At 40.2% G+C, this 10,685-nt stretch overlaps 3 protein-coding genes across 6 annotated transcripts; 1 reads left to right on the plus strand and 2 right to left on the minus strand.

The window, feature by feature from the left end:
* Positions 1-310: 310 nt before the first annotated feature.
* On the minus strand, positions 311-4,070 carry LOC105695751 (DET1 homolog). Of its 3 annotated transcripts, none has more exons than XM_023435039.1 (10): positions 3,941-4,070; positions 3,555-3,693; positions 2,927-3,491; positions 2,732-2,866; positions 2,511-2,655; positions 2,268-2,376; positions 1,995-2,187; positions 1,634-1,905; positions 1,245-1,451; positions 311-1,122 (listed from the first exon to the last, which is right to left on the minus strand). In XM_023435039.1, exons 3-10 carry the CDS (start codon positions 3,332-3,334, stop codon positions 939-941), a joined length of 1,653 nt encoding a protein of 550 aa, XP_023290807.1. In that variant the 5' UTR covers positions 3,335-3,491; positions 3,555-3,693; positions 3,941-4,070; the 3' UTR covers positions 311-938. The 3 variants fall into 3 exon arrangements, with proteins under 3 accessions (XP_023290807.1, XP_023290808.1, XP_012273076.1); XM_023435040.1 differs by lacking the exon at positions 3,941-4,070 and adding an exon at positions 3,768-3,926 and having other exon boundaries at positions 2,927-3,488; XM_012417653.2 differs by lacking the exon at positions 3,941-4,070 and adding an exon at positions 3,768-3,926.
* A 93-nt stretch (positions 4,071-4,163) lies between these two features.
* LOC105695769 (lon protease homolog, mitochondrial) lies at positions 4,164-8,860 on the plus strand. Of its 2 annotated transcripts, none has more exons than XM_012417665.1 (10): positions 4,164-4,579; positions 4,774-5,001; positions 5,059-5,225; positions 5,295-5,611; positions 5,798-5,989; positions 6,069-6,373; positions 6,445-6,584; positions 6,667-6,949; positions 7,097-8,000; positions 8,460-8,860. In XM_012417665.1, the coding sequence occupies exons 1-10, from the start codon at positions 4,299-4,301 to the stop codon at positions 8,694-8,696; spliced, it is 3,054 nt and encodes a 1,017-aa protein (XP_012273088.1). In that variant the 5' UTR covers positions 4,164-4,298; the 3' UTR covers positions 8,697-8,860. The 2 variants fall into 2 exon arrangements, with proteins under 2 accessions (XP_012273088.1, XP_012273098.1); XM_012417675.1 differs by having other exon boundaries at positions 5,346-5,611.
* Positions 8,861-8,943: 83 nt separating this feature from the next.
* Positions 8,944-9,885, minus strand: LOC105695778 (gonadal protein gdl). Its single transcript, XM_012417688.1, has one exon. The coding sequence runs from the start codon at positions 9,493-9,495 to the stop codon at positions 8,971-8,973; it is 525 nt and encodes a 174-aa protein (XP_012273111.1). The 5' UTR covers positions 9,496-9,885; the 3' UTR covers positions 8,944-8,970.
* Positions 9,886-10,685: the final 800 nt, after the last annotated feature.

Raw genomic sequence — 10,685 nt, forward strand, 5'->3', positions numbered from 1 at the left:
ATGCGTGCCATGTGCACCGACGGAAGAGCGCATCACGATCCGAGGTTTCGGAAAGGTGCCACGTGCAACCGACCAATCAGAGCTCGAGGCGTGACGCGTGCCTGCCAACCTAACCTCACCTTGCTCCCACCTCGACTAGATAGCACGTGTCGTGTGCAACAAGTGTGTGCCATGTGCAGCGTCCTTATTACCTGTTGTTTAATCATACATCGCGTTCTTAATTTTTCACGGAATTATTAAGGTGATATGAAAAATTCATTCTGCATACATAAAACGTAATAATATTTATAAAAATTTTTTCCAAATTGGCTCTTGGTGAGTATGGAATTTATTTACGAACAAATTCGATTGAATGTAAAGTGGTACATGGAAAATAGTTATTACAAAATTACAGGTTTTACACGAGGTTCTGTAGAATCGATATACAAGCTTTTATATCCAGTCTTATAGAGATAGCTCAGATGAATCCTTGTCAGATGCTTATAGGATTACGTGGATGAATTTATCCCACAGCCCATTCCACTGTACAGGCAAGTTTAGAAAACGATACGTGTTAAGTACAATTACTTCCTTTTCTTTCTAACGCTTGATCCCTTATATCTGGTTTGTTCTATTGCACGTTGTTGGTTATTTAATTTATGACAGGCCCACAGGAACGTAACGATTTCGGATACACCAAAACAATAAAGTATTTAAATAACAGTTTGTTGGTACAAAAGATCTCTGCAAATTTATCGAGCAGCAGAGTCACGCTCGTAGTCAGAACATTCTTGGAAATGGATTCGCATGGCTGGTGACCCATGAATTGATACATTTTACAGCCAGAATGTGATAAAGAAAAACTTGCAGGTTATATATATATACTTTTGCACATCCCTCAACAAGTTTCTTATTATCTTAATCATGTCCATGATTCGTCAGGGAGTACTTTCTTCTCTTCACAAATGTTGAACGTGGAAGTTAACAATGTATCTGTCATTGGTCCGCTGGACTGAGATAGTAAAAGGATCCGTTGGATGGAACGTGAACGTAACTAGTTGTCTCTCGACCAGAGGAGTTGTTTTCCCTGGTATACCAGCGTACATTCGGAATTTTAGAAGCCCGGAATCACGAGCATAGAACCTGTAAGAATAAACATCCCCGAGATTATGCAAGTATTAAATAAAAAATTTAGTTGCCGTTAAACGTCGATTTCTTAGCGCCTTTCATATCACCTTAACAATAGAAAATCTGTCCAAACTAACCTTATAGGGTGTTCCCCGCAAGCTTTCGGCCTTTCCAACATAGACACCCATTTGGGATCGTAACAAAATAAGGACAAATCTAAGTAAGGGGAACTGGAATACGACTGCGCACATATTGGTAGTAGAGCCAACAGCCTCTTTGTAGCTTCCGTAATGCCTCCGTACCTGGCACTGACTATCGTTTGCTTGAATCTCTGCCTCATTAATCTGTTTTGGAAGAAAGAATCAACATGTTTATTCAGCATTTTACATCTAAGAACTCTGTACACATTATACAAGATTAAAACAATGTTATGAACCGAAAAACACCTAATGTTTGTCGTGGTAAATAATATTTCATATTTTTACACAAAATAATGCAGGTCCCTGCTTCGTAGCCATGTAGTTACCTTGCATAAATATTATTCGATGGAGAGCACATAAACTGGCAGTAGTCGGTGCTGAAGAAATCCCCAAAGTTTTCAAATTGAGTCAACAGTTGGGTGGATGTATTGTCATAGGCTGCTAGAATTTTTGCAGCTACCATATCGTAGACTACCAAGAGAGCAGGCTGTGCATTGGGATCGTTTGCTTGTAACGTTGCAACTTCCTCGCTAGCATATCTCACTAAGATGTGATCAGTATCTAATAGCTGCATTTTCCACATGCGCAGTGCATTTAACTGAAAAAATTATTCCACTTGATAAGGATGCGAAGCTTGTCAACTGATTCTACGTTATAAAAAGATATATGAAGTTTGTGGATACACACCTGATCGAAGTATTGGTAAAATCGCCTGAGCTCGTAGGGATCTTTTGTCAAATTGCTTATATATTCTGCTCTTTTATACAGATACACTAATAATTTATGTTTAAGGCTATTTATGGTAACGTCTCGAAAGGGTCTGAAATTTGCTCCAGGCCAGGTACTTGTGACTAGGTAAGCATCGTCTTCCAAACAAAACCTGCAACCGAATCCAATCGTAAAAAATTATAGGAAAAGTTTAGACGTGTACATGTACAGAAAGGAACATTTCATGATTACCTGCCGATTTTCCGGACATTTATTATCGTACCATTTACAATCTTAAATATGTGAATGGTTTGATGCTGTACAGAAAGCACCGCTAATATGTTTTTGTACAAATATAGACCTGTCAAAAGGAGATGTAAAAAATATATATATACACACATCTACATGCAAAACTGATTTTCAGTACGGATATAAAATGTACGATGAGAATTAATTATTTAAAAATAATCATTATCAGTTCATGTCAAGTGGTACCTTTATTATGCGACAAATAAATCTTGTCGACTTTGAAATGTCTGCTATCACGAAATATTCCATGATGCAGATCAACTAAGTAAAGGCTGTAATCTTCGAGAGGTAATCGAGGATTTGGAGTCAGTGCTTCGTTATTGGAGTAAATCTTGAAGGAAATAAGTTTTTATGAATACATTACATTAATTTGCAATGTTCTTTGTCTAAAAGAATTAATCAAATACCTGATAGAAATAAGGGCTGATCTCGGAAACATAAGCAGCCGATCCAACAATAACGTAGCGCCCGTCTTCGGTAAATAAACTGCACTCTCGATTCAGTTGTCCGTTACTGTGCACCAGATTTACGATCCATTTGATCTACACGACATACCTTCTGTTAATGGAAAATATGCTGACAGCAATGCAAAGCTAGCTTACCTTAAAGAATCTGTTAAATATATTGCTTCTGATGAAACAGGAGTGGGAGTCGTGCTTATGTCCCACATATTCTCCTTTACAATCGACTAATAAGTCTGCAGCTGCGGAAGCACCCCGATACTCGTACACTTCAATGGATGTTTGATCGGCACTAAAGGCAATTAAATATTTTCCATCGGGACTGAATTTCCTAAGAAAGCATAGAGGCTTTTCAACATTGACAACAGTGAAATTAGGGTAGATGTTTTGATAAAACTGCCTCGCATCGATGATTTGGGTTCCTGGGTACAAACAACCAAGTGTTTCCCTCCGTCTGAGCCTTATGACAAGATTCTGTGGACCAATTTTGCGAGGTTTAATGGGGCAAGGATCCGTCACAAATTCAATCCTGCCCTCCTCTTTGGCCATTGTCTACGACACGACGAAACTATTATGCCGATGTGGAATCATCCATATAAAATTAACGACTTCATGCGAGCGATGTATCTTTTATATTCAATTCAAAGCTTGCATATATGCTCCAATTCTCACCCGACGATCTCAATAGTAAAAAATGTGACACCTTCTGGAAATATTTATAATGAATCGTTATGTATAATTCAATAGTATTCGAGTAAAAGTAACTTACACTTAGTAAATTCCAAGCTCTGGCGCAGATATAAATATAGGTAAGTATTAAAAATATAACCTCAAAACACGTTAAAAGGAACACAGGACCTCTTCAAGAGGTAGGAACATACACGTTGCGGTTGTAACAATAAACACATCTGAAAATAATCATATTAATAGTTATTATGTGGCCGAGCAATTATTTTTACGGATCTCAGGAATTGAATCGTACCAGACGATTCGTCAACGTAATCATTTATGGTAATTTATGGCGGCTTCAGAAGAGCGCGGAATCCAGTTGCCACCGCTGCTTCGATCGGAGTAAATTTACTACTATTAAGGTGAAGTGAAACACATCGAGGAACTTGATCAACGTTGGTAAAAAAGGTTTTTCTAAATACCTACGTGCCGATGTTGGTTTTTATATCGACGGCTGTATCGAATTATATTTAAATACAATCCCATTTCATTGATAAGCAGGGTCGCCAGTTCTGGTAATTTATTACCAGTTCTTGTGATCCCCCCTTTAGATCTGGTGATGGGTAGCTGTGATTCTGGTGATGTCATTTTTTGATGACTGGCAATCCTGTTGATAAAGTAATTGGTAACTCAGAATACGCGTAATGTCGCGTAATGTGATGTAAACGCGTCGCGTAGTTGGCCGAATTCCAAGTTGCCTTAGGTTTCTAACCTAAAACGTGCCGGCAGAGCTCCTGAGGGATTTCGCCAGAGGATATTTCATGGAATATAGTTTTAAATCAAGATGACACTGTTTGCAGCCAAGATAAATAAGAATATTTTGCCGATTCTGCGGCGCAAGGTGATACTCGCGAAGTTTCTCACCCACGAGTGTTACGCAGGCGAACGTCAGAATGTATCTGGAGTTCCATTCGCCCTTACGCGGAGATTAACTCGGTCTGGTTTACCAAGATTATGGCTTCGTCAGGAAACAGTTATGGAAAATGTACGATACTGTCGGCATGGTTCAGCTATTAACATTCGACACTTTTCTACGAAGAAACCCTCCGACGTAGACCCTCCGATGTAATCCTATATATTAATTTCTATAACGTAGCAGTAATCTTTTTTTTATATCTTTAACACGTTAAGCACAGCGTCAGTCTTATATATAAAAAATTGGAAAGCTCAGCAAAATCGGCTCTGCTCTTAACGTGTTAACTTATTTTTGCTAATGGCTTCAGAATGGAGTTTGTTTAGAAATAATGTTTCTTATTTAGCGACCCTGAAGCAGAGCCGACGGAACAGTATCCAGCCTCGTTACCAGCAACGGTAGTTGTGCCTGAAGTATGGCCACATGTTCCAGTTATAGCTATAAATCGAAATCCAGTGTTTCCGAGGTTTATCAAACTCATCGAGATCTCTAACCCTGTGCTCATAGATCTGATTCGCCGTAAGGTTAAACTGAATCAGCCTTATGTTGGGATATTCCTAAAGAAGAGCGATGAGTAAGTGTAAGTATTGCAAGTAAATTATGAAATACTGATTATTTTTTGGGGCTTTAGGAACGAAGCGGAGATCGTTCAGAATCTGGAAGAGATTTATTCTGTGGGGACGTTCGCACAGATCCACGAAGTACAGGATTTGGGAGATCGTTTGAGGCTAGTCATTATGGCGCACCGTAGAATTAAGATAGTTAATCAAATTATGGAGGACATTGCTTTGAAGCATGGTAAGAGATTTTCATACCAGTATTTTTTACAAGGACAGTTTTACATGTTGGACTGCCTGCTTTGCACAGAAATGAAACTGACGTTTCCACTACTAAATACGACACTTAACGTTCCTGTAGACGAGGCAATGGCTGGTGGAAAGAAGGGTCGGAGAGCTTTATTGCGTAAGAAAGCTGAGGCTAGATTAGCGGAGCAGGCTGAGAAGGCAGAGAAAGTCGAGGGAACAGAAGCTGGTGATGAAAACAAATCTGTAACTGAAATAACAGGAGAGTCTGAAAAAGCAAAAACACAGAAGAAATCAACTGAGACGACAGTGCAACCAGTTTTGATGGTAGAAGTGGTTAACATCACTCACGAAAAATTCAGGCAAACTGAGGAAATCAAGGTTAGATAATTTAATGTTGGCTCTTCAATTTCATGCATAATCATTAAATAATTCATATGCTTTATTGTATATGTTTCATTGTGAATTAATTACGTGTCTTATTCGAATCGACTGGTTTGAAGTGGGTTTCACTTTACCTTAATAACTGTAGACCTAAACATTGTACTTAACGTTTGTAAATATCAGGCCTTGACACAAGAGTTGATCAAGACCATCAGAGACATCATCAGTATGAATCCTTTGTATCGTGACTCGTTACAACAAATGCTGCACCAAGGACAACGAGTCGTTGACAATCCTGTCTATTTAAGCGATCTCGGAGCTGCTCTAACTGGAGCCGATGCTCAAGAATTACAGCAAGTCTTGGAAGAAATGGACGTGAGTTAATGAATATATTTTCCCCGCAGAATACGAAGAATTTGCACGTGGTTTTACATGGATGATTGTCATTTTTCAGATCGTTAAAAGATTAATGCTATCATTAGCCCTCCTGAAGAAAGAATATGAGCTAAGTAAGCTTCAACAGAAGATCGGAAGGGAAGTTGAAGAAAAGGTTAAGCAACAACACAGGAAATATATCCTCCACGAGCAGCTTAAAGTTATTAAAAAGGAATTAGGTCTCGAGAAGGATGATAAAGATGCCATCGAGGAAAAGTATCGAGAAAGGATCAGGAATAAAACAGTGCCTAAGCCAGTGATGGACGTTCTCGAAGAAGAACTGAACAAATTGAGCTTTCTGGAAAGTCACAGTAGCGAGTTCAAGTAAATTCAATTCCTTTCCCTCTTAAAAATCTAATTCTTTCTGTCGTTTGAAATCCTAACCACTTCGACAGTGTTACGAGAAACTATCTTGACTGGCTCACCTCGATGCCCTGGGGAATTACCAGTACAGAGAATTTAAATCTTCAACAAGCTGCTGAGATTTTGGATAAGGACCATTATGGAATGGAAGATATAAAGAAGCGAATCCTTGGTAAACCATGGAAGTAGAATTATAAATTGAAGCTTCGAGAGGATATGAAAATAATCTCCTTTTATGTCTCTTTCACCTGTAGAGTTCATCGCTGTCAGTCAGTTAAAAGGATCCACACAGGGTAAAATCCTGTGTTTCCATGGACCTCCCGGTGTGGGAAAGACTTCGATAGCTAAATCGATATCTCGAGCCCTAAATCGGGAGTACTTCCGGTTCAGCGTTGGCGGTATGACCGACGTCGCAGAGATTAAAGGCCACAGACGAACCTACGTCGGAGCAATGCCTGGAAAAGTGATCCAGTGTTTGAAGAAAACTAAAACTGAGAATCCTCTAGTACTTATCGACGAAGTCGACAAGATTGGAAAGTAATTATCATTATTATTATCAGCTCAAGCAATGCTTTGAAAGGTATTCCATGTGAAGTAGCATAAGGAGTTTCTATTTTCACATGAAAGACGCTGCTACTTCGTAGTGTCTCGATTACGATATAACAAGTGAATATTTAATACCAGGGGTCATCAGGGCGACCCAGCCTCCGCTCTCTTGGAGATGCTGGACCCTGAGCAAAACGCGAATTTCCTGGACCACTACCTGGATGTGGCGGTGGATCTGTCGAAGGTGCTCTTCATCTGCACGGCTAATATCATCGATACCATTCCTGAGCCTCTGAGGGACCGCATGGAAATGATTGATATGTCAGGATACGTAGCCGAGGAGAAACTGGCCATCGCCAAGCAGTACTTGGTTCCACAAGCAATGAACGACTCTGGTTTGAACAAGGATCGCCTCGATATTCATGACAGCGCCCTAACTTCACTTATCAGGTACTACTGTCGCGAGTCAGGGGTTAGGAATCTCCAGAAGCATATTGAGAAAGTCTCTCGGAAGGTGGCCTTCAAAGTGGTAAAGAAAGAAGCAGACAAGATCGACGTGAAGTCGGATAACCTACAAGACTTTGTGGGCAAGCCTACGTTCACTCATGACAGGATGTACGATATAACACCACCCGGTGTAGTCATGGGCTTGGCATGGACCGCCATGGGTGGCTCTACGTTGTTCATCGAAACCAGTGTAAGAAAACCCTGCGACGATAAGAAGTTGGAGGGCACCATGGAGACCACTGGGCATTTGGGAGATGTAATGAAGGAGTCCACTCGTATTGCCATGACAGTGGCCAGGAATTTTCTGAGACGCATCGATCCAGAGAATAATTTCCTCTATGCCTCTCATTTGCATTTGCATGTACCTGAAGGTGCCACGCCAAAAGATGGACCAAGTGCTGGAGTAACCGTTGCCACTGCTTTAATCTCTCTTGCAAGGAACCAAGCCATCCGTCAGAACTTGGCAATGACAGGAGAGCTTAGTCTCACTGGAAAAGTGTTGCCTGTTGGAGGCATTAAGGAGAAAACCATTGCTGTAAGTTATCGCGAAAACTCTCTGCAGGGCATGAAGTATAAAGGGCTTCCATCTCTGAGTTTTTCTTGAAAATTCTGACCCTATGTTCCGTTCCCAAGTCAGCTGATAGTGACACTAGCGATCCTTGCGGGAAAAACTCCATTATGGAATATAAGACAAATGTGGAACTACATGTCACTGGTCCTGTCGTTTTCATTTATTAATATTTGTAAGTTAAGTAACAAGTGCCTTGGTGGTTGATAAATATTCCGTTATGATGGCTTTTGTGAAAATTTGAAAATGATAGATTTTTTCACAAGACTCGCTAGTGTTGGTGCTGGCTAATTTGGCGATGAAATACAGGGTTACTTTTGTATGGAAGTGAGAGCTTTTTCTGATACTCATGCTGTAAGGTTTTTTATTTTATTTTCCTTACATTCGTGTAAGCGTTATTGACAAATCGATCATTTTCTTGCATAGGCTAAGAGAGTCGATGTGAAGTGTATCATTCTGCCTGAGGAAAACAAGAAGGACTTCAACGATCTTCCCAAGTATATTACCGATGGCCTCGAAGTCCATTTTGCTACGAGTTTTGAGGATGTGTACAAGATCTGCTTCGTGGAACCTGAATTCACAGATCGACCGGTCCATGCTAATGACGAGCTTAGTCTCCACTTTCCTCCTTCGCAAGCTGCACCCATGATGAATAGTGCGTGAAAGTCACAAGCGGTCTGGAATGCTTTTTTATGTTGGAGTTATAACTGATCGGTCCAGGCAGAACGATAAAGACATTTTAACTTATGCCAACTATAAATCTCTACCAGGGATCATCGTATAAATAAGGGAGGGTCGTATAAATAAATCGTTTATAAAATAGTGCACTTAAAGGCTAGTTTTGAGGAAGCATTACCGATGAGCATTCACAAAATGAATCGTATGTACAAATTGCATAGAAACTTCAGAAATGTTTTGGCGGAGATTGACTACACGATCACTTGGGAACTTCCATTTTACTCAGTCTAATTATGAAATCGCATAGTCTCATTTGAACTTGAATCTCCAGTGGATTGTTAGTAACGTAGAAGCCAGGAACTCCTGCCTTTTCAAGAATTCCTTGCTGGTCGGCCACCTTTTGGTCCAACTGTAGCACCAGCTTCATGTCCGTCTGTTTCAGTTCCTCTTTATGCTTTTTTTGCAACGTTGTCTTGATCGTTGCTCTTTCTTCATCCGTGGTGGCCAATGCCAAGCCCTCTTGCACTTCGATTTTCTGCTGGTTCTGTAGCTGTAGTCGCTGCTGGAAGAGATGTTTCTCCGTGACGTGCTGAATTTCCATCAGTCCCTTGACAATCTCGAAAATAGTATCATTTAACAGTGAATTGGCCAGACCGGAGAGTAATTCATAAGGAAGTCTCATCTGGTATTTTGTTGGCAGTTCTCCGACCATGTGTTGGAGTTGTTCCATGAGAAAATACAGTTTTCTCTGAAGGTCTTGCGGAGTGGGATTAGCTGAATCCATTGCTTCGTAAAGCCAAAATATATTGACGATAGTTTTCTGAATACGTTACATTCATTTTTCCATCTTCGTTGTATTGTATATAATGTCACCGCTGTATTCTATCTCCTTTATCTTATGAGTTCAAATATAATGTCAAGTTTAACGTTCTTTGGTGGTTCATTAAGAAATGAGAAATAAGCATCACGACATAACCTCTTCTTCGCCCATTCTAGCCATTCCACTTTCATGCCAGGGAATTTATACGTCTCTATTCATGTGTTGTTTTGTTTCTTCAATATTTGGTTTCAGGTCTTTCCTTTTAAATTAGTTTCGGAAGCGACACATCTCTAATCTACATTATCGGAGAAATCGAGGGCATTTTCGACAATTTTTGAGATACAAGTACGTCAGACAATTGGATCGCAAATATGTCGGTCATACAGGTTCCGTTCCGTCAAATGGTACTCCAATAATTCTTCCCGTTTCGGTCGGAAAGGTAGAAATTGAATCAGAAATTTTTACCACCTTTAACGTGGCGCCATCCGTAGGAAAAAATAACAGTTCGATGCATCGGTAACGGCGTACTTTGCCTAAGATATATAATATATACCAATAAATCACCTCACAGGTATTGAAACTAAGTTCAGGTTATGTTAGAGAATTTTAAAATCGCGGCTGTATTTTAGGGACACCGAGAACGAGGGAAATACACCAAAGGATGATAATTAAATTAGGTAAGCTGAAGTTAGCTTTGAAAATTTGTGAAAATGCAATTGTTTATCGGGATTATCTTGAATATATTGAGCCAGGACGGTACTGGATAGGGTGAAGGTTAAACGCTTCTCTGCTCGGTGTCAGAAGGCGGATGAAGTCCTAATGAGGATTTAACCGACTCGCTCGTAGGGGTTGCTTAACAATGGGGCTGTCTTCGACCCTTCGCCAACCCTCGAGGAGACATTCCTCTGCCATTCCGACAGATTGACCGATCACCGTTTCCAACAGGTTCCCCCTGATAAATCATTCGGATTATCTTGCATCAAGGGGCTGGATTACGCGCGAAAATAAATAGACAGTATCTCAACCTTCCAAATCAATTTATATCAATTATCTGAAAACGTGCATCTATACCCCCTAGGTTTCGTTACCGTATTAATGTTACCATGAATGACCGAAATTGTAGAATGTCGACTTTCACCGGTGAATGTCGACAT

Source organism: Orussus abietinus, unplaced genomic scaffold (genome assembly GCF_000612105.2).
Source record: "Orussus abietinus isolate OABI.00-Male unplaced genomic scaffold, Oabi_2.0 scaffold55, whole genome shotgun sequence".
Taxonomy (NCBI): domain Eukaryota; kingdom Metazoa; phylum Arthropoda; class Insecta; order Hymenoptera; family Orussidae; genus Orussus; species Orussus abietinus.